The 24,391-nt window shown below is 40.2% G+C and overlaps 1 protein-coding gene across 2 annotated transcripts in view; it reads right to left on the reverse strand.

Moving 5' to 3' along the window:
• The window catches only part of PHF20 (PHD finger protein 20), a 77,430-nt gene that overhangs the window by 46,062 nt on the left and 6,977 nt on the right, over nucleotides 1–24,391 (reverse strand). For both annotated transcript variants that reach the window (XM_064465101.1, XM_064465100.1), the window contains exons 5-12: nucleotides 18,266–18,380; nucleotides 11,958–12,129; nucleotides 11,667–11,751; nucleotides 10,235–10,314; nucleotides 7,514–7,901; nucleotides 7,001–7,108; nucleotides 5,846–6,022; nucleotides 4,867–5,043 (exon numbers count right to left, since the gene is read on the reverse strand). In XM_064465101.1, the coding sequence (XP_064321171.1) occupies nucleotides 4,867–5,043; nucleotides 5,846–6,022; nucleotides 7,001–7,108; nucleotides 7,514–7,901; nucleotides 10,235–10,314; nucleotides 11,667–11,751; nucleotides 11,958–12,129; nucleotides 18,266–18,348 (1,270 nt within the window). In that variant the 5' untranslated portion in view covers nucleotides 18,349–18,380. The remainder of the gene's footprint in view (nucleotides 1–4,866; nucleotides 5,044–5,845; nucleotides 6,023–7,000; nucleotides 7,109–7,513; nucleotides 7,902–10,234; nucleotides 10,315–11,666; nucleotides 11,752–11,957; nucleotides 12,130–18,265; nucleotides 18,381–24,391) is intronic.

Genomic DNA, 24,391 nt, shown 5'->3' on the forward strand with positions numbered 1-24,391 from the left:
AAACATGAACACTTTTAACTAAAGATGATTCATCCATGATAGGATCTATGGATTTTAGAACTCTCACATCAACAAACCACTCGTTAATAACATTTTTAATGTTGGTTAAGCATGGAAATGTAGGTTTTTGTACTTAGATTTCAGGTGACAGTATTTACTCAAAAAGACCCTGTAAAGTTCTTATTCCCCATCCTTAAGTGCTTTTTTCCAATAAAAACACCTGCTTGCCACACTTGGATGTCCACCCAGGTACAGGTCTGGCATTTCCAATGTTAAAGGAGATGGCTTTAACTAAATGAAACAAAACCCACGCTCAGGAGCGTGGATTTTCAGACACCACCGCAGTGTTGAACTTCAGGTCAGAAATCAATGACTGCACGTTCCTGAATTAACTTTAATCCAGCTCATTCAAGCACTGACAGAAGTATCAGTGTCAACAGTGCACGAGGTATACCAGAGGCTTTAGGCTTTATGTCTCTTATCTAATTAAGCAAGCTCAGGAGGAGTCCTCATCACCTGTCTGACACGTAGGTATTACACATTCAGCTGGAATTCTCCCCAGTTTAAGCCCAAATTACAAATGTTCAGCAATATATAGGCATTAGGAAGTCAGAGGGAAGTGGTAATAAAGGCAAAAGATACCCAAAGGGATCACAGTTTTTTGAACTCCCAATGGTTCAGTTGCACACCAGCATTATAGTGGTGTCTTGCCCCATCTACCTGCTGCCAAAATTATGATCCTCAAATGCTGAGAAAGCAGAACTGAGAAATAGACGTGTACATTTGAAATTTATACGGTAGAAGTCTGCTCCCTGCCTCCTCCCTTACAGAACACAGCATCTCACCCCAACATGTATAATACAAGTTCAAGGGAATTAAACAAGGCAATTGTAAACTGCATCTGTAATCAAGCAGAACATAAGTATGCAAGTAGAAGAAAAATATCTGCTGGTATTTTAGTTTAACCTAAATCCTTAAATCTGTCAATTATTTCCCTTAAGTTTTTTTCATGGAAGGAGAAGAGATTCTCCATCAAACACACAGAAAAGCGATTTGTTTGCTGTAACCCCCAACACATACTGCTGAGTACAGACTAGCTCTCACTATATTATACATTATAGCACTGAATATAGACCCCCAAACTTTTCCTTTTTTAAAAGAAAAAAGCCTTCTCTGAAGATGGCCATACAGCTACAACGCCCCAGTTCATGTACACCACTAAAAATTTTTAACACACGTTTGATTTCAAAGCTACCTAAAACAAAGACATTGTGAAACACCCCGAAGCTTTGCAGCCTAAATAAGTACTTAAGTTAGAAAGGAGATGCCTTTTCAGGAAGCACTTTTTAAAAATTGTATATGACCACTAACCCCAAGGCTCTGTGATTACACATTAGGGTACCAAGTGATATCTTTATTTTTGACATTATTCCATGACTACTTCTGGATTATTTTACAAAGGCAGCAGATGCCTTCTTAATACTGCATTAATTGTTTGGAAGAACATCTGTACCCATTAACACAGTTTTTCAATACCGTTAATACCATGTGTTCTTTCAAAAAGTCAAGATTTACTATTTTCCAAATTCTCAGACCTTATCAAACAAATTTGTGGCTTGTCAATCTGTAGCTCAATGAGTACCTCCAAAAGATTATACAAAAGATAAATGTCATCTTAAAAATGCTGCACTTCAAACTGAGAATTTGCAGGAATTTACAAAATAAAAGGCTAAACAGTTGTCAGCAAAAAATACACTTTAAGAAATGCAATCAGTTTGTCATGCAAGATCACTAAAGTTAAAACGCATTTTATCATGTTGTTTTCCTACATAAAGGATGTCCAAAAGGTGACTGTATCTACTGTAGTGGAAAGGTTTGCCATACCTTCTATTATATAGCTTGTCAGGGGCTGAGAAGTTAGTTTTTTCAGATGTACTAAAAATTCATTCAGTTTTCAAGACTGCTGCAACCTGCTATGTCTTAGAAGAGCTGTCTCTAAAGGTGCAAGTCCTGCACACTCCACCTCAGAGCAATTCAATCACTGTGCATGTTTGCAGCCATGCCTGTACCTGCACACCTTCTCACATGCCTGACTGGAGTCACAACAGCCACCAGTCTTTCTGCTTGCCTGAAGCACAAGATTCCAACAGGATCAAAAAGCATCACTGCTTTTTAGCATTTCTTTGCACTCCCAGTGACACAAGTGCCTGCAGTCTTTTTGTTAAGAACTCCGGGGACATTTTCCAGAGATCCAATGAAGGAAGAAAAAAAATTAATGCTCCTTTGCTACAGCAAACAGCCCCTTCTGCCATCTGCAAAAGCTACTCCAGGGTGAAATATTGCAAAACAGGACATGGCTGTCCACCTTAAAATTATATTCAAGGATGCCTGTTCAGTTTCAGTGGCACCTTGGAGGAGCGGAACTTCAAATTCCAAAGGAAAGAGCTGCAAAGTCAGCCCTAGCTGCTAACATTGCTGGCACTGCAAGACAGGGTACCAGTTTACCTAACCCAGAGGGCAAGACTATTACAGCAGTACCTGAGCAGCGCTTGTGAGGAGCTTCACCAGTTGCGAGCACACGAACTTAAGGCAAACAGTGATGTTACCCTGTAATTACTCAGAGGAAGTATTCAACTTAAAGCGTACATTAAATTGGTTCTACCTGCTTGTCAGCAACTAGAAACTTGTCTCAACATTGTTGGCAGGCAAGTTTCACTCCTAAAGCCTGATCACTGCAGCAGCTGAGTGGAACAGTTTAATCACCAAGGTCAACCCGGCAGGAATGCGCGCCCCGTTATCTCAGAGTGCTCGTCCCCTGCGCATACGCCTGGGCCCAAGGCCAACTGGCAACATATGGGGGGGCTCAGACCCCCTAGAACTTTCAAGCACCTTCTAGTGACAGTACTGGGCATGCGCCCCACCGCCAAGTGGGAGGCAGGGCTATGCAGAACAGTTACTAACTATGCAAGAGAGCAGCCTTATAAAAGGGAAAACCAGCAGAGACGACAGGGGTGTGTTCTGGAACATCTCCCCCTCCACCGGCCTCAAAGATGCATCGGACTCCGCCCGGACTGCACGGACTGCGGCAGATCCGTGGTGACAGCTATCGCAACAGTCCCACTCCCTCCCTCCCTCCCCCCTCGTTCCCTTTGTCACCTTTTTTTTCCCCCTCTCTTTCTTTGCTTTTCTCTCCTGTATTTATTTCTGGCCAAATAAAGTGACTTGGCACTTGACTCCATTTTGAGTCTTAATTCTGTTTCTGAGAATGTAACAGGAGCCTAGTCACGATAACACACTGGAGTTAATCAGAAGTTAACCCCAGCTGCCCCCAACCTCCCAGAATTACCTGAGGTCGGTTGGAAAGCAAGGGGGTTTAACCTCTGCCAAACTGTTCAACCCAGCAGTGGATCATGATGCTGCTACAAGACGGGGAGGAACAAATTCACAGCCCCTGGAAGGAGCAGCACTTTTTACCTCCTTCCTTTGCTTAGAGATTTGCAGGCAGGCTGTCAATAGCTCATGTAGTCAGAGCTAATACAGAGAGTAACGGCATTTCCTTGGTGTTAGGAAGAGATTAATGTTCCATTCAGGTACAACAACTAAACAGTGGTTTTGCCTTCACGAGCCAAAACAAGCTACAACCCATCAGTTTAAAAAAGTTAAACCCAGAAGTACTTCACAGACTGAAAAGAATACACAGCAGCCTGACTAGCAAAAAGAACCTGCATTCACTCCGTATCTTCTGAACTCACTGCCAGAATGTAGAGAAGGAAAGCCACAGCCCCAACACACATCAACTGAAAAGACTCTGGATACACTATAGTTAGAATACAGGTGGGACATTATCATCAGCCTGGTTAGGAAGGAGAGCAAGATCAGAATTCCTGATTTTTAAACAGTAAAAGACCATTTACACATGAAACCTGAGCAAAGGATGAGAGATACATGCCTTCCTGCGCTGAAGGTGCACATCAGTGGCAAAGAGAGAAACCATTTCATTTGTACGGTTACACAAGAATGCGTGAAAGAGGATGCGTGCAAGCAGCAGGGTAAATTTGGAATAACCAAACAGGATGAAAGCTACCACATACAGTTACTCTACCAATACTGAGCAACTGTAAATCCCTCTAAATGCTCTGTGCAACTTAAAATTAAGGATTTTTTTTGATAGAGCATAAACTAGGGAGTTTGTAGTTCAAGTTTCCCCAGTTAGCTGCAGATCCAAGTATTAAAGTTACAAGAAATAATCACAGGACTGCGCTATGTTTTGGCATAGTCTGCTATCTGTACAGGAAATCTTAATTTGAACAAGCTAGGTAAGTACATTCCCCAGCTAAGGGAAAAGAGACTATATACATTAAAACAGACACTGAAATGTTTGAATTATTTCATAAATTTGTACTAAATCCTCTAAATAGTCTAAGGCTTAAGTATAACAGAAGCCAAAACATAAGGATATAGAAATGCACAATCGGGATTCCGAAACATCAATGTTACCACATACCTGCAGCACAGAAATGACAAAAGAATCCGATCCTTTAAGATGTTAGTCCAACTTAATCCAGAATTACAAACATTAGATTATAACCTGAAAACAAGCATTTGCTAATTTCACCATTCGCATGCTAAGAATCTTAAACCCAGTCATTTAAAAATTATGATTTCCACTTTTTGGAAGATTACTGTCAATCTCTAAAGGTAAGATCAAAACTGAGTCCATAAGGAATAAAAATATGCATTTGCCCCCATAGTTGACACTGTGACAACACACAATTTTGGTTAGTGACACACATACAAGCACAGAACACCTGGCATCAGTTGCCTTAAGAAATGCATCGATAATAAATTTGGAATCGAAATTTGAACCTGTAGCAGTAGAAGGCTCTTGAGTTCTGGGAGTAACATAGGAAGATTCAGCATCTTCTACTTTTTCTTCCTGTAAATTGGCTGACTCCGTACTGAGTGCCGTGCTATGTGATGTGTTTCCAGGAGATCCTTGTTCACTGGAACTTTGGTCAGATTCAATAGGAATTTCTAACTGGACTAGAATGGAGGAAAAAGTTTTTATTGAATAAGACACACAAAAGCATATTCCAGAACACTGATGTGTGTGTTCATCACATTACAGTAGAGACAAATACTCAGCCACGCTCAAACAGCTTGCTGTTGTATTAACACAAAATTAAGTTTTTACAACACAGCTACTTGTAGCAACCCTCTAAATTTAGAGCTGCTTAGAAACACAAAGGCTGTAACTCTATAGCCTAAAATGGGACAGGCCTCCTCAAACCATTATCAGAGCTCCCCCTGAAAGGGAAAGGAAACAAAGCCCAAGGCAGAAAACAGGAGCGTTATCTCTACCCAGTCTAAGAGTAAAAGTATCCCATTCAGTGTTTTTAGCATTCAACAGTAGGATTAAACTGTAAATTTAGCATTTGGGTTACTTCTTCAATCTAAAAGTGTTAAAACTTCATAATTACCTCATTTTCACAAGCATAACCTGCATTCCTTAGAAAAACAAACTAAGCACAACATTTCCTTTAAGTTATTTTACAGCCTATGGAGCTCTCCTTTTGCAAGGCCAGTTATCCCTCTACTGGAAAAGCTCCCACCATGCAAGGGAAATGCTAGGGTTACTGATGGCAAGGGAATCAAAAGCAAAAGGCAATCAGGGCAGCAGAAAGAGATATAACACTCCCTTGATTTTCCTCTGCACTGCTGATGAAATCAGGTTTTAATTGCAGATATAGAACCTGCAGGTTATGTAGGTGAAAATATAGTGCTTGCAGCAACTAGACAACTGCCATGCCACCATAAACCCGGAGCACACCAGCAAGCAGCTTACCCTTCTCAGATTCCTTTTGGCTAGACACTGCATCTTTCAAAGGCTGAATTTCTGTTGGAGCTGTGACATGATCTGTATTTAAAATCTCATGGCCAATACTACAGGAGAGTCTTGAAGATCGTCTCCTGATCTGATCTTTTTCAGGGTTATCTGAAGAGTTCTTCAATTTTTCCTGAGCTGGAGTAAACAAATTGTATGGTACCATGAAGTTACAGGATTACTAAATAGGTCACAAGCAAACTTGAAAGACCTCCCATCCCAGTGACACTTTGGAAGTGTGTTTAAGGGCTGAGGTTAACAGCAAAAGCTAAACAGCCCTGGTGATTAGGCCCCTCTGTAAGAGCTACAATCATATTAACATAAATAAGCATAAAAATAGAGCAAAAGCTTCTTATAGGTGTCTCAACTTTTTCTTTTAGTGAAAGATTTGAAGACTATAGATCAGTATCTTACTGGTAAAACACTGCTTAAAACAGCAACCATCCCACAGACATAAGTAATACCAGAAGTTAGATGAGGCAATTCAGACACAAACAACTTTGACCCTAAGCTAGATAATGTATGCGCACTGAAGTTTTAAGACTGAAGTTTCCCTTCCTTTCCTAAGGAAGGGAAAGACAGCCTTCTTCAGGTCTTCCTCTCCTTGTCCATACTACTACAGAAAATATAATTTTCTTTCTTCATCAACAGACTCTAGTTCAACATAACTACACAATATACCAAGATAAAACAGAAGGTATTGGACTGCAGTGACATGAATATTTATCTAGTATTAAAGTTTCTTTGATATGCAATGTGGTATGCAATGCAAGGTCCTCCATCTAAAGAGTTTCTACAACTAGAAAAAGGTTTTTATAATCTTCTACATATCAAAAGCAATATATTACTGCCTCCCCTATATCTATGAACTTCTGCATCAAGACTCACAGCTTCTGGTTCCTTTATCCAAACCCAGCTTCCAAGATTTAGGCGGGACTTTCAGCATGATGATACTACATATGAATGGCCAATTTAAGAAAAACAGGTGCTGCGCTTCAGCTGTTCTGTGTATCTTGGTTCAAGATTAATACTATAGACTTTTCCCCCCCTCCACCTATATTTCAAGAACTTATATGTATAAATACTGTAAGTGTTGAATACCATAAAAATACTTACACAAGTTTTTTTCAATCCTGGGACGCTTTGATGGAACTTCACCTCCTTTAGGTATTTTCCGACGTCGTAACTCCAAAGTTATGGGCTGCAGCGTCTGAGAACTTGGCTCTATATATTTAGATAGAGAACAAAAGTTGACTGGACATGAAGCTGCCAAACTCTTTAAAACAAACTCCCAAGCCTCACAACTTAAAATACTGGACTTGCATAAACACAATTTCACCTGGCTTTCTGAAGTCTACATATTAGCATTTAATCTTGCTGCAGACATGTTCTATAATATATGAAGATTACTTGCCTAAATCTAATCTCTGACCAAACCACTGAAACTCCAAACCTAACTAACAAGTACGCTCTCAGCTGTCCTAACCAAGCCTGAACAAAGATGACTTTAAATTTTTTTAGAAGTTTCTAGAGTCTGAGGCTGTGAAAGAACAAGATACTTTTCATACCTTTAGGTAAGTTTTGAAGGGTTCTGGTATATGGCTTAAACATTTAAGTTTAGCTACCTACCTGTTGGCGGTGTTATTGGTGGTCTTCCACGTTTTCGTTTAGTTTCTTTTGTGTTTTCCTGTGGACTCTTTACATTGTCATTCTCAGTCTTCTTCTCAATTTGTGTATCTACTGAATATTCCATATCATTCTCTGAAATATTCTCTTTATCTTCTTTTCCATTCTTAGATATATTCTTTTCTGAGATCTTGCCTTTTTCTGAGATGACTATCAGTTTTCCTTCTTTATCAGGTTGCTTAGCTTTCCTCTCGGTCTTTAGTGTCTTTTCATCCTTGTCTTTCTTTGCATTACCTGTTGCTTTCCTCTGTTCTTTAAATTTCTCCCGCTTTTCAGGAGATGACGGAATTTCATTACCTCTTTCCTTAGGCCTAGCATTACCCACAATATTCTAGAATAAAGAAAACAACATATGAAAATTAACTTATTGCAATCTGAAAGCCCACCCCTACCTTTGTATTTAGCAGACTCACATGCTTGTCCAATTTTTCAAAGGATAAAAAGCATATACTCTATTGCAATCCACAGATTAAAACTCAGGTCCTTGAGCTGTTCAAGGGCCCATGCAGCTTCAATAGAACAGTGCAACAGATTCACTCATTTTGCAACTCAATGGAGTAAGAGATTTGCTGTTCCTTCATTCTCATGTGCAGGTTAGATCCGTACTAGCTTGCACAGTACTACTTAAAACCTACTTGGGACACTGAAGAAAGAGTGGGAGTCCAGAGCACAGAAAAGAGCAAACAGCTCTATCACTTGGATGCAAAAACTGCCTTTGTTTCACAAAAGCATCCCATTCAAAATAGATCAGTATTTAGCTTGTAATTATCCCCGCTACTGAAATGTGCTCAGTGAAGAGTCACATAAAGCAAATGAAATCACCAACTTCATCAGGAACCACATTATGTTAAAATGTATATATTTACATTTAAAAACAAAACTTAAATTACAGAAAGACAAAGTTTAGTGTTCAGCGTGACAGGACACAAAAAGCCTTAACAGTCCCTGGCCAACAAGCTACATCAGTATTCAGCTGTAAACTTATTTCCCCATAGTTCTCATATAATAACACCAAACCAGGAAGAACACCCCTGTATCAACAGGCCACTGCTACTCAATGCCCCTTCCATTTTGTGATCAGTTTTCATATTAACACCACCTGGGGGGGGATGATGATTTTGGTTTTTTTCCCTTCCAGAGATCCTGCTACAGGCTGTCTCAGAACTTCTCCACTCTGATGAACAGAAACCTTCTAACTTTGTGCCTGGATTAATAATTTATATTTGTTTGTGTGTCAACACTGCCTTTAGTTGAACTGACATCCCTCTTCTTGTTGCCTTATAACTCAAAGCATTAAAGAGCAACCATGCTCCAAACCATACTGCAAGACACACAAGCTTAAACTTTGAACAAGGACCAGAGGACAAGAAAGGCTAAATACGTCTTGATACCTCTCTGGGGAAAGAAAGCAGAACAGCTGAATTGAATTATACATAATTCTGAGAATACGCTTAAGACTCCCTATTCTCCTTGTACTACACTACATCTTTGCCTCTTCCTATCTATATGTGGCTCACATCGACTGATACCTTTTTAGATTGCCATTTTCAGACCACAGTCCTAAGAAGTAACCTTGATGCAATAAAATGGTGAATGTACAATCTGTTTGCCCTCTAGATATTATTTCAAACATACTTGGCACACAGGTAATAAAAAGATCACTTTTTGAAAATGTGAGACCAAACACAAATCTGGAGACCTCTGAAGGAATAACATGCCTCTTCACAACAGTGACAGATTTAAATTGTACCCATTAGTGTTCGTTATTGGAATCTGTATTTAAGACTTCTGTTGGGGGAGGGAATTTCTTTGTTCAGATTTAAAGTTCCAGAAAACAAAAAGCAGAAGACATGACTAAAAGCACAGGCTACAGCTACCACACAGGAACGTGTGGCAAGATCTCAAACTTAAAACCGTTCCTATAATGAGTGTTATTCTGAAGTTTTAACCAAGCTACACAGGAACAGAACTTGTCAACTTTTCCTACAAAGTGCCTGCACACGAAGAGTGAAGTACAAAGCAGCACTTCTTCCTTCTCACCACAAGCAGGCAAAAAAAAAAGTTGTGGGTTTTTGGTGGGGTTTTGGTTTTGTTTTTTTTTTTTTTTTGAAGGGCTCACTCCTACATTCCATCATGAGGTGAAGATTGAATCCACAGTACTGAGCAGGTGAAGGGTTGGTAGAATAGGCAAACAACAGAATCAGAACACAGTTTAGTAAAAAAAGTGTATCAAGTAGTTACTTTGGAACAAAATAGTATCTGTCTACTCCATAGTTCCCCTCCCTTCGTTTCTTAAGATGCATGTGTTGAAACTGATCTCAAACATGTGAAACAACTAAAATGTTTTTCAGTAAGTAAGTTCAGTAAGTTTTTAAGTAAGTGTGTACATTCTGAATCTTCCAATGATTTTTAGAAAACCGTTTTATTCTTATGCCTACAACTTGAACTAAACAAGAGGTGCATTCATGAGAACATGAACCCAAGAGCATTGCAAATCATACGATGAAGATTTGCATAACCTTGTCATTTTGTCAGGTTTTATTTCAGTTGTACTGTATGGTAGCAGTAGAGATGTTTCATCCATTTCGTATTTTACAGTTCATAAATCTAGTCACCTGAACTGTTAATTTTTTAGTACACTAGTAGCATGAGCACAGTACTTACCTGATCTTTGGAAAAAGCTTTGACATGAATGTTTTTGACAGTCTGAACTACACCATCATAAAACTTCACAGTGTATGTACCTAAAAATTGAAAATAAAGCGTAAGAGTTTAGAGATCAGAAGTTATTTAACAAAGCATCTGCTAACAGTTCCAATACTCTAGCTGCACATTTAGCTGTAGATAAAAGCTGCCTTATCTGTGTTGTTAGAAACTTCAACAGAAGAGGTATTATCACAGGCCAGGTAAGGGAGAAAAAGTGAAGCTACCAAAAATAATTATGGTAAGCATAAAGGTGCATGTCTAAGCTTAGAATTGCTCCTTAGATATACTCTCCTCACAAAACCCCAAAATATTTTTGGTGTGTCATGGTTTTAGCTGGGATAGAGTTAATTTTCTTCACTGCAGCTGGCCTAGTGCTGTGCTTTGGACTTAGTACGAGAATAATGTTGACAACGCACAGATGTTTTGGCTGTTGCTGGGCAGGGCTTGTACTAGTCAAGGGCTTTTCCAGCTTCCCAGGCTCTGCCAGGGGCACAAGCAGCCGGGAGGGGAGGGGGCACAGCCAAGAGAGCAGATTCCCACTGGCCAGAGGGATATTCCAGATCATGTAGTGTCGTGCCCAGGATGTTAACTGGGAGGAGCTGGCTGGAACAGGGAGGGAAGTGGCTATCGTGGCTCAGAGACGGGCAGTGTCGGTCGGTGGGTGGTGAGCGGTTGTGTCGTTTGCGTTTCTGCCTTTTTTTCCCCTTTCCTTTATTGTATTATCATTATTTTTATTATTATCATAATCATTATTATAATTATTTTATTGTAATTATTAAACTGTTATTATCTCAATCCACAAGGTTTGGTTTTTTTTGTTCTTCCACTCTTCCGATTCTCTCCCCCGTCCCACAGGCATGGGGGGAGTGAGCGAGCAGCTGCGTGGTGTTTAGCTGCCGAGTGAGGCTGAACCACGACATGGTGGAATACTCCAACAGATAATCACACAGACTTTTTCCTCCTTGATCTTAAAACATATGGTCAATCTAAAGAAAGCACAGCACAAGAACAAGTCCTTCATGGTTACTTACTGGTATTCAAATAGGAAAGCCTGACTGTGCTTCCCCCCCACTCATTTGTAAAAGGATTTTGCAGCTCTGACACTAGTGTTACTGCAGTTACATGCATCTCTTGACAACAAACTTCAACTTTTCACAAACATACACTTAAAGCAATTACTGACTGGATATCCCAGCAGAAAGTTCTTTTATCTCATAAGGATAAGATGTTAGGTTAAAAGTGTTGATGGCTGACGAACACACATAATTGAAAATAAAATTTTCAGTTGTTTTTTATCTGCTGTACTCTCTCTCCACCTAAGCAAAAATGTTAGAATACAGTTAGAAATGCATTACTAACAAGCAGGACAAAACCAAAAGTAACTCCTTACCATCTTTGTTAACAGAAATAACTTTGGCTGGATAGAAGCGACAGTCAGACCAGCATGCCAACACCTGATCATTTATATGAAAACCCTGCAAGACAGTAGTTAAATGTGTTAAATGAGAATTACTGAGACTTACAACTTCATTAAACCATGAAAATTTTAGTTTTCCAATACTTAAATCATAAAACTTATACAGCAGGCAACACAGCAACAGTGAAGCATTTTAATGGTCATAATTCATAGAACTACACATTGAATTGTTACATACTCAAATAGCCTCTATTTTCTGCTTACCGCACAACCTTCTTCCTCCTGTAATCCTTCTTTCCTTAACTGTATCTTCTCTAAGGGACGCAAATAAGGACTGTCCCAACAAAACCATTCATCATATCTGTGGTTCCAGCGTTTGAAATGGATTAGTACTTTTCCTTCTTCAAAATCAATTTCTTCAATGTGAGCTGGATACCTGGTCAAAAGGTAGATTAAAGTATTCCAATCAACAATAAGGTAAGAGTCTGAAACACTTAACTACAGTACCAAACATAACACAAATGGGACCTTCTGCATGATCAAAAGCAAAATATCTGAAGATCTGCTTGATCAGGTGTGATGGGGAGCAGTTACTACACCTAACAACCTTTAGTTTCTAGAATCTTAATATTATTTGATGTATCACTTGTATAAACAATACATATGCTACAAAATGAGGAAGAGCTCAGCACAGTGCTGTTTAGTTTTGGAATTTGTAAAGGCAAGCATTGGCTGCAGGAAAAGGAGACAACTAAGGAGATCAAGAAGTCAGAAAAACCTTTCCTACACCTAGAAATTTCACATCTACACATCTATTCACATATACACATGTAGCATCGGCTCCCCCTTATCAAGAATAACACCTGGAGGTCAACACATTCACTTCTCTCAGAGTTATCCATCAACAGGCATCATGAACCATGTTCCCAGTGTAACAGCAAAAGTCTATCAGATCTCAAAGTTAAGTTTCATCTGCAAAATCCTGGGACTTTTAAACAGAAATCTCTCAGGTACAGGTATCTGAGAACAGTCAAATCCAGTTGTTTCTAATCAGGAAGATCTTATAAATTATGCATTTCTTTAATTGCACTGGTAATTTGTAACTTCAGCAAGTATTTCAGAATCATAGCGTATTTCACTATCCCAGCTGAAGATAACAACCGAAGTATCGATGTTTTTTCCCCCACACAATAACAGTGGCAGGAGAAAATCTTCACTTGCTGGTGTTTTCAGTCATTTTTGGAAGAAAAGCAAGGCTTCACTGAATTATTGAACAAAGGGCTGAAGAAAAAAAAACACCAAAAAAACACCACCAACCCAAATCCACAAGTATTCTTTACCTGATAAATCACGCTTAAAGATAGAACAAGGGGTAGGAAATGGCATCTCGAAAGTATCAAGCCTGATGCTAAAAATAAAACCCAGACATGTCAGAATTAAGACTTAAATGCAACAGAGAGTACCATTCTACAATACTACACAGATGAAAAGCTACCTACAATGGAAATTCTTCAGCAGATCTGCAACACGTCCAGTCATGACTTATTCAAAAAGAGCTACAAATAGGCCACGTAGAGCCTTACACTGCAACCACAGACTAAGGCCCTGCCTAACACTGAGTGCCACATGCCTCAAGCCATGACATTAGCTTATCCCAATATACTGTCAAAACACATGCACCAAAGGCTGTGGAGGAGAGGAAGACAAACGGGAGATAATTGTGGCATGGACATCTCTATCTGGTTACCAGCTTCCTAGGAAGGAAGTAACTTCCTTCATGTGACAGTCAACATATTTCATATTTAGGTAACCCCAAGCACTGCCCTGCACAGGCTCATGAGGGGGGAATATTCAGTCTTTCCACATGTAACAATATAGTTTAATAAAAACATAGTTTATTCTTAGATATCTCAGCAACTACCTGTCACTAAGTATGGGTAACGACAAAAATCAGTGTCCAGCTTACTGCAACGCGCTGCAGAAACGGGGGTAGGAATTCCCAGGTTCTCTCAACAAGAGACTAGCCAGAAGGTTGCTTTTGCCATCAGGACTGCAATGGGCCTAGGGTCTGTCCTGATTCCCAAAGATCAAGAGGGAAGTTGTTAAAAATGACAGAGCACTGGCTCAACATTAAGCTAATGATCCAGTCCATGCAAATAACCAACTGTGGTAAACACAATCAATCCACTAACCTTCTCCCTCTGGTGAAAGGAAAGCCGAAGCAACAAGAGCCAACTACCTCTATGACGCGAGACCATTCCCTGCTGCAGACCCAGTGAAAGGGGGAACCTTCTCCATCAGAACCACCATCAACCCAGAACCATGCAACAGTCATCTGCACATATCCCACCTCACCTTCTAAAGACTCCCTGATGAGGTGGGGAGGGAGATGCTGATTTATCATCAAAACCAGCAAAAACATACCTGACAATGAGACCAAATCTCAGTCTGGTTGAGAGCCAGCGTGGCTGAACTGGAGCTTTCAGTCAGCTCCTGGATAACATACTGCAAAGCATGAACAAATCATCTTTTTCTGAAGCAACCAACATCAGCACATGTAAGTTCAGTGCTCTTGACTGCAATAGTAAACCTAGCAGAAGCTGTGCTACATCTATCCACAAGCTTTGACAGCCCCCTCCCTGATACCACCCTTCCTTTCAGATGCAAAACACAGCACTGGCAACTTCAAAAGGTTCACAGGTTCTCAACAGCTCTGAGCACCACACATGGACAGTGCAAGCTTCCCTTCTCCAACATTTGTCCCCTAGCCTTCAAAGTGTTGATCAAGCATGCCACAAGTCCTCACAGATCTACACAGAAGAGTAGTAGTACAGTATATCCAGAAACATGCACCAAAAAGCCTGTGAACATGCTATGGGGTAGAGGTAACTTCAATGAAATTCACACTTGTTGATCAAGAAAACATACTACAGGAGGATACACAAAGTGAAAGGCCAATAGCAGAAGCCTGGCTAAGGCCTGAAAAAGAAAGAACTGCCTTGTGTCCCAGGACAGTCCAACATATCCTCCCCCAAACCACAAAGGAAGCATTTAGCTGACTCCACAGGTCAGCAAGACAGCTAACTGATCCTGTATAAAAAATCCCCAACTGGTACTGATTTGAGTATTTATTAACACACTGCAAAAAACAAGCTGAAATCAGAAACAACTTCTTGCAAAATATTGGGAGGCCAAAACAAGTAGCTTTCCAGCTCAATTAAAAAAAAATGATGAGCTTGTACCTTTCAAAGCTTTATGCGCTGGCTAAACAGTAAGGGGAAAGCTCTAAGATGCCCAAACTGCTGGCTTTAATTTTGGTGAGAACCCAGGTGACAATCAGAAGCTCAAACAGCATAATTCTCAATAGACAGAGGTTAACAGTGACTGGCAACTTCACACGACTGCTGTCACAGCACAGCAAACTATGAAAATAGGTTTAATGTAGACACAAGTGTAAAACCATCCTCTTCTGCAAAGAGGTGAAAATCTGGAAATTCAGAGTCAGCGTGCTGACTGGAAGAGTTCCTATCTCTCAGTCCTGCACTAGTTTGTCTCCCTTCTCCTTTCCTATATACCAAAATTAAATTGCTGTAAACCCCCTCTCTCTCAGAACTAAGAAGGGACAAGCTTACTGCAGTCAAAGCAATGCTAAGAGGAAAGAAGCATCTAGAAAAACCAGTACTATGATGGACAACAGCTGTGGGGCTTCATCTTTTCAGTACTGAAACAGTTCTGACAGCATGAGCCATTAACCTCATGGGACCAACAATCTCTACCTTAACAGGGTAGCACAACACACTAATACTACTATTCTTGTTCTCAACACTCAAGAGCCTCAACCAGAATCAAAAGTTTATTCAAATCCATTTTATTTGCAGAACAGACAGAAAAACTCAAAAGAGGTGTCATCATTTGCCTACTGCAAGCATCCAGTGCAGAGTCATCCTCTTTTCCATGAGAGAGGATGTCTGCAGCTAGCCAGCACTGAAGAGTTTAAATGATCCAATGCAAAGAGTTTGAAGAACAATTCATCTGGGACAGTACCGCTAGCCTCTTTCGATCTCTCCATTTAGGACTGCGCTACTGGATCAGTCCCACTACTCCATCCTCTGAACTCCAGCACTGGGTACCAAGACATCTTTCAGCATGCAGGGAGGCACTGCCAGAGCTCTCTGCCCCAACAGACACTGTGACGAGCCTTTCATGACAGCTTTGATGCATCAGCCAAGCCCCAAGAACTAAACCAAGTACCAAAAGTACTCACTGCACTCCCTGAAGTTCAAGGCTAGGAGGTGACAGGCAACTGCACCAGGAATTGAAGTGCATTTCCAATAGATTATGATTCCAGATACAGAGAAACCTTCAGTAAGAGTTCTAAAGAGGCAAAATTCACTTTGCACTTTGGCAAGGAGCAGGCTCTGCAATGACTACTCTGCTAGCGTACGCAATTTTCTTTCCCCTTCAGTAGGGCTAGCATCACATCCAAACACCCTCAAAGTCTTGAGCCAGCATTTCAGGGTACAAACCACTGCCAGGAAAGGCAGGTAAATGGGGATCTGAGATTAGATACTTCCCAAAGCACCACTGCCATTTGAGAAGTAATACTGGCTCATGGTGTGTTTGGTAGCGAGCACAGAAATCAAAGCCAGCCCTCCGATCAAACAAAGAGGCTTCCCTCTGTGTTTAAGTGCCAACATAGCAACAAAGGTACACAAAAAAGCCTGGACCTCTGAAGGTCTAGTGCTGGGAAAGCAAGTATCAGCAAACAGGAAGTTCTGTATCTGTATAAAAGGAGTGCATCGCAATCACACCATAGAGTGGTCCTGTTCACACAGCAGTAGGTGGAAGTAGCAGGGGAAAAAAGGCATCTGCTGTCCTCTACAAATCCACACCCAGGGAGGCATCTCATCCTGTCACCACTGACACTGCTAAGAAAACACAAGCCCCCAGCTCTAACGAATTTTGGTTCAAACCCTGAAAACAGAAATACATGTATATCACCAGTCAGGGAAACAGACTTTCTGACCCAGGTTTCAAAAGCTTAGGAAGTGAAAGAAAACTTGAGAGTTAATAACTGAGTTATGAGACCAAAGAGCTGCAAAACAGTGGGCGTAGGACAGGTCATTTAAGATCGAGTGTTTTTAAAAACCAAACAATGTGGCTTAGTTTGGACACACAGCATACCCAAACTTTAAGCCAAGGGATACATGGAAAGTATAGCAGGTGTTGAATTTCCAAAAAAAAGTTTTCCCATGTAAGAGCTTTGTACTCCCATACTTTGAGACACTGTCCTTCTCCAAACAGGGACACAAGTTATTAGTCTTGCTCAAAACACAGTCTATACTAAACTGCATCTTTAATAAGCCTACATTACAGACAGGCTAAGAAATCTCGTTTTTGTAGGTGTGACTGTTTTCTTGCTGTATAAACAAAGCTCAAGAATGCAAGAGATGCATGTAGATTTAGATCAGAGTCCTACCTACACAACTCTTGGTTACACAGGAAAGCCAACATAATAAGCAAGTATGATTTAATGTTCATACTTCATGTTCTTTCTATAAAGATTTACGTTTACTCATTTTCACAATTCCAATCCCCTTGTACCGGGAAAGTAGAGGAATACTCTGTACGCAACCAAAATGTTTTTGAACAAGCCCCCTGTGTCTAAGGCTGCGCTCTATCCTTCTGGGTCATCCAGATGGTTTTCAACACTGACTTCTGCACGCTTAACCTGCCGGCAAGTTCTGGAGCCTAAAGTACAATCATGTCTAACTCACACAGACTTAAATAAGAGTCAGCTATAGCTGACTCCAGGAGAGAGGATATCTTAAGGAACTAAAACCCAATTAATTCCTGTATTTAAGAAGCCTTTGTCCCCAGCAATTTTCATTGTATGCCTCATTCACTGAGCACTATTAAATACTAATTTTTGAGCTGACTTCCTACAATGAACAGAGTTAGAAGGCTCAAAGTTAGCCCAAGGAACTTCTAGGCCCTTTATCCCCCTTCCTACTGCAGTGGTAAGTCAAGAAAGTGTTCTTCCTCACAGCTGAAGCCTGCAAGACAGGCTCCAGAGCAGACTTCTTACTGTGGAATGTGTTTCCCCACCCAAGTCTTAATTCTAAAGCTAACCACCCCACAGGAGCACAGGCTGTAACAATTTCAGACTTCAAAGCCTACAAATTCACAACAGCAATGGGGAAAGGAAGTAGCAAGGAACTACCTTGGGTATTCTGTACTGCAAAGGATTTATCTCTTCATAACGTCTGCTCTGCAATCTGTGTATAGCACAGAATTTAAAATGTGAATTCAGGAGTACCAGAGTCTGAAGTCCCACTAGATTTATGCATAGTCCTACTTCCTAGACACAGATAGCACCAGTACACTTCTCTTTAAGGGCCAACACAACTTATCAGCATCTATCGCCCATTTCAACCACTGGTATACAAGCTTTTATAAATTAACTACTTTCCTACAAACCAATGACTGGACTCTAAATGTTGTACCAATACAAAATGTTAAGATATTAAAGACTTAGAGTTAATATAATATGAATGGTTTTAAAAAAATACCAGTTTTTTAATCTGTCACGGGCTTCCAACTGGGCTCCCACCTCAAAGTTGATCCCTCTTCTATTCGGAGGATGTTTTGTCATTTTGTAATATCAACACTGCTGATTTTATTCCCCTGAAAAATGCAATTAAATATCAATCACTAATCAAGACATACACAAAATAAGCTTATGCACCATAATCCCCAAAAGCTAGATGTTAAGGGACCTCTGTATTTTTTTGTTGCAGGAAGTAAAGGGGACAATTATCTCTTAAACAAGGGTTCCCAAGTGACAGTGTGCAGAATCATTCCAAAAATGTGTTCAAAGTGGTAGCTACTGGACCATGAAAGATTCAAGCTCAACCTTTGCCCATCGGTCCAAGTTCCAGGTCAATTAAGAACTCTGCAACCCAATGTTTATTCACAACAGAGATACAAGTTTCATGATATCCTCTCCCCCCTCCCGGTTTTGATGAAAACAAGGAATCCAGTAAACGGGAATCAGGCAAACCCAAACACAATAACAATCTTTCAACAGCTACCATGTTCATGAAACACACTAGAACACTATGTCACCTCATCACTACAAATGCAATGGAGTTCAAAGACGTTAGAAATACATAGCTTCTTTAACCAATTTTAGAAGACTGACTATACTGCTTGCATATCTGCACTGCTTTCTACCTAACCACTTCTCCACCATTTTAACAGTTTTCATTATGACGCCTTTCCAACAGATAATATAAAGGTTTAAGGAATCTTGCCAAAATAGTTCCTCTCAAGGTACATTTAGTGGAAAGCCTCATCAGGAGCTATTTTTCCCAAATTTTTGTCAGTCATTTCCCACAATTATAAGATACAAATTATGATCCATTTGTGTAGTCTTCAAGGTTACAGCATCCAAAAATGTAAGTTTTATTCAATACTGTCCTCCTTACAGTAAGGCTATATCTTGAAGATTCAATTAAAGATGTATAAAATGGATGCGAGTTTTAATTAAAAATCTTTCTAGTCTCAAACTACAAGAATAATGAGACATGCACCGCAACAGAAATAAGCAGCAGCATTTTGGTTCACACAATGCATGAACAGCAATGATTCCAACTGAGCTGCATCTGTAAAAGGATTAATACTATTTTATGAAGAACTACGTTGAAGTGTGGTTCAGAAATCAAAGACCTTTAGGAAAATCATAAAGCTTCTATTGCAGGGAAAAGCTACTCCATCAACACACTTTTTAAACCAGGCCATGTACCAAGGGCTGGCCATGGAGGCACCCCCACCACCTCGAGTATCATAACCACACTGCAAAGAAAATTCTCTACCAGAAGATGATATGCTGTCTCTTCCTCTAGAGCACTGCTTTTAGACTTATCTTCAGGACTGTTAAAGCAGCCTGCAATGGTATGGGAAAAAAAACACACCACAACAAAACACCGCTATTGCCTGTAAGCTCAATTCATAACACAGTGATTCACACCAAAAGAAAAAATATTTTAGCCACCTAGGCACTGAAAAACATTGCAAGTTTTCTAGAGTATCTGATAAACTGTGAGTTCACCCACCATGGACCTGAATCAGTCCAGGAATGGCTGTATTCTAATAGGGCTAGAGGTTGAGGCAGGGGAGATTTACCTACCACCTCCATAAGTTTTAATTGGGAAAGTGAGGGGGAAGAAAATCAAGGAAAAGTTAAGGCGGTTGGAGTTTTACATTCTGATGAAAAACAGACAATAATAATTAAAAACAAAAAAAACCCCACACCACCACTGGAAATCCAAGAAGGAAGTGCAAAGCTACATTTTCTTCTTTAAACAGTTTATCCACCCACATCTCAAACATCCACTATTTTCTCTGCAGATTTACATCATTAAAATACCACATTCTCACACTAGCAATAGAATTCCATGCCTCCAAATGTGGAGCAGACACACATTTTGCTGAACACTTGTAGGAGAAATTACAGCTGCAGTGACTCTTGTCCTTGTAAACTTATTTTTCCTTTTCATTGAGTAGGGACACACATGCTCCTAAAAGTACTGGAAATACATTACTGAAGCTCTCTGCAGTGGTCCCCTTCGGTAATAGCTGCAGTCTTAAAGAACGGGAGTCATTTCAGCTCACCTACATGAGGCTGGAAGAGGAACACGCACATCTCCTGACTTCAGTAACAAGGTCTCATACAACAGGGCTTCTATAATCAAATATCAATATTGGTGAGGAAGGCCTTACTATAATTTCAGCCAAATATTTAAATATCCTACAAGTATCACAGCTAAAGGGAAATCTGAAAAAAAACAGTAGAAGCCTTTTAACCATACTTACAGAGGCTGCAGATACTGTGAAAAATCTAAACTCTGTCCACTCTACAGCTAGAGCCAGCTGAACACCAGCATTTGTCAGAGCACACAAGTACTGCAGCTCACCAACTTAGCCAAGCTTGTTACAATGCAGCTGCTCAGAAAGTTGAAAGAGAGGAGAAACTGTATGGGCAGAAAAAACTCATATCACTGTCCTCTCCCGCAAAGTATTCCTCCTTCTCCCCTCCCAAATTACAAAACTTGGGCTGCTTTGGGTTCTCTCTCACATCACGCAACTGGATTTAACTTGATCCAGCAGCCCCCATACTCAGAACACCTTGCAAAGCAAGCCATCTTTTTCATTTGCAGCTAATTTCAGGAACAGCTTCCTCAAGCAGATACGTACTTGGTAGAACATTACACTAGATAAATTACTCAGAATATCTCAACAATTTCACCCTGAAACATACAGCCCTAGAGCAACACTGAAACCATACGATATGACCTTCGCCGGGAGCCATCACATCACTCTTCACAAACGGCCAACAGACAACACCAAAGCCCATCCACATTCCACCAGCATGACCTTGACCATGTGGAGAACTCTGTTTCTCAGAAAGAAAGCCCTGAACACAGAGGCTTGCATCTGCTTTAAGATTTTATGTTTCAGCCTCTGTCCTCTCCTGCAAGCACTTCTTAAAAACCTTGAACTACATCAAAACAGATTGTTAGCAAACAACCCTGAACTAATCATACACCGTCATAGCTATGACTTGGAAATAACACTTCACCAGAGCATCTCTTCTAAAATTTTCTTCAGCAGATAATGCATTTGTACTAACTTGGTAACTAACTGAGACACAAGCAGGCTTTTCACTTTGGTAACTCTGGGAATGGGTTTTTCTCAAGTGCTCAAGAATGAAATTAACATTTACAACAATATATACAAATACATATTAACAAAAATACAAGCCACAATTGAAACAAGGGGTAGTTAATAGGCCTACCCCCAAAGCTGTACAGCTTTTCTCCAAAACTTCCTATTCCACTATGAGGATTAGACCTGTCTCAGGAACTCCAGGATTTAGACAAGTCACTACTTCCGAAAGAATATATTTCTAAGTCTACATCACTGAAAGTACATACTTCTGTTTGAAAGGGAGAGCCTTTTCTTCCCCATAAAAATCACCACAAGGTAATCTAGCTTTTGAAGACTATTCAATTATTCAAATATTTACAGGAAGGCACATTTATATCAGGGCAATGCAGAGAATATTACGCTTACATTAACACTGATCCCTTCAGGGGTCATGATTTTTGTCTTTTAAAACAAGCTTTCTGCTCTGCTAACAGTGCAGGTCCTGTATACCCACACCTGTAGTCTTTTCTATTCTGTTCAGTTTCAAGCTCTGTCAGTGCTGAGCCCCAAACCTGGCACACCACTAAGTTCCAACAGAAGAGGGTTCCTCTGGAAACTGGAGAAATCTGTTGTATCATCATATAAGAGCAAAATCAAGCAGTTACAGCAAACGTTCCAAACAGCCTCTATTGTCTTCTCTTTGGAAACTGCAGAATCACTGCAGTCTTTTTCAAAAGCTAACATACCTTTGCAAACACTGTTTTCCAAATCACTAAGTATGATTAAACCATTCCCTACATACTATCACACCCAAACCCCTGCCTTTAAATCAGTCCCACTTCCAAACTTAGTACTGTCTCAATTCAGTACTTCATAAGCAGCTCAGAAGGCAAGCAATTCACTCCCACAATCCAGCCTCTTATCTCCTTCATTCTTTAGTGTATCTGTGCCAAACCCAGGGACTTCTGCCCCCCCAGTCAGAGCACAATAGAGGAAAAAAGAGGAACTCCAAGAAAAAACATCGTTCTCTGGCTTGATAAAGAGGCACTGTAAATTTGGCAGTTTGAATAAATATATTTTTTCAGTACAAAGTAGCATTAAAGTTTTTTTTTTCTGGGTAAGCTTGCTGTCCAATTCCTCTGAGGCATTCTACATCACTGGTGGCTCTGTAGGACTACATGGTAGGCAGGACAGGTAGTGGGTTAATAAAAATCACTGGCAAAACCAACCAGCAGGAGATTGTCCTGCATTCACTGGAGATGCAGCACAGATGTAACTGAACTGGGATACTGAAGGTAGCCCCAAGATCTGAAATGCAGCTCCTACATAAGCGGCAAGACATAAGCATGTTTTGTTTCTTCATGTATAGCAGCATAAGCAGTTTCTATACCAAAGCAGCTTCACAGTCAATTCTACAAAGCCTAAGCTGACTTTGCCATTCACCCCAGCACCAGTGTTCCAAAACTGCCAGCATAGCTACGTGCCCATTCTGAAACTGTCAAAGACTAAGTTCAATGACATTTTGCACATAAGGATTTTATTGCTCTGCAATAGTTTTGACCTTATACTATCTGCATACATGATACAAAGCCTTGTATATTCATCACTGGTAAAACGATGAAAGCCTCATCCAGCCCACCCCCTACAATATGCATGCCCCCATCAGGAATGGTCAATCCAGAGAAGTCCAGTCTCCCCAACAACTGGAAGACCCTGCAATTGGATGACCGCAGCCATGCTGTGCTGAAACCACATGCCTGCAGATGAGAAAAGGTAATGGCTGTATCAGACTGCAAAACAGTATTTACAGACACCATTTGTATTATACAATCCCAATGGCATCTTATGGAGACTAAGTACAAGTCTCACAAATGCTTAAATACCACTTTTAAAGTTGTTTTGGTGCTGACCTGGGGAGCTGATTAAGAGAGACTTTTTTTTGCCTGCAGACAAAAAAGTCTGCCTACCAAGTTTTGCCTACAGCTACCGTGAAATATGTCTCACTGTATTTTACCCTACACATAAAAACAGAAATAAACCTCCACACGTGTTAAAGTACTAAACCAGAAACAGTTTCTGTACTAGCTATTCATCTATGCTCCTGCCTACTGTTTTGTTTATGCATACAATTTCATAGCAAGATGAGTAAGTTTTAGGACACAAAGTTTCTGATTATCTCCTTGGCTCTGGTATTTCAAAATACAATGCCTCAGATCTTCAGTCAAGTTGTTTGGTTTGTTTGGGGCTTTGTTTTGGGTCGTTTGGGGTTTTTTTTTTAATGCAACAGGAACATAAACAGCAAAGATTCAAAGTGGACATGAAGACCACTAGACATTTCAAGAAATTGCAAGGAACAGCATCACCTCTCTTCTTCTATCCAAAAGACATTTCAAACAAGACATTGGACTACACACAGTTCTCAGTTGCACCATGCAGGATCCTCAGCTAGATCTTAACCAGCACTCAGTTCTTGCTTTAAAAGTTTCCCAGATTCAATCAACACCTACACAGGCGAACTCTGACTGAGCAATAACACTGAAATTGGATCCTGAACTGACACCTACAGTTTCTGTAACAAGAATACTATATGGCGAATTCCTCAACACTGAACCATTCCCTCAAAGCGTAAGGCTTAGTATTTTATTTCAGGCTCCTATTTTTCCTCTAGTTTATACAAGTAAGCTAAAAAAAACTGACAGCAGTAAAAACCTACGTTTGCTCCCCCTTTCAGGCAGAAACCAAGACTTACTCAAAGTACTCGATGACAAAAGTGAAAAGGTGTCAGCAAACGTAAGTTACCCTCCCCAGATCAAGATCCTCACACTCTCCCTAAGACTACAAGACGTCAAAAATGTCATTTTCATCCTCTCAAAAACATCCCATGTAACTGTGCTATCAATTCAAATCAGTGGTGAGACTGGGACAGGCCAACATGGAAGCAGAAGTTATGAACATGGGCAATTCAACAGAACAGGAAAAAATACTTT

The sequence above is a fragment of the Phalacrocorax carbo genome, chromosome 14 (assembly GCF_963921805.1).
Source record: "Phalacrocorax carbo chromosome 14, bPhaCar2.1, whole genome shotgun sequence".
In the NCBI taxonomy this organism is placed as follows: domain Eukaryota; kingdom Metazoa; phylum Chordata; class Aves; order Suliformes; family Phalacrocoracidae; genus Phalacrocorax; species Phalacrocorax carbo.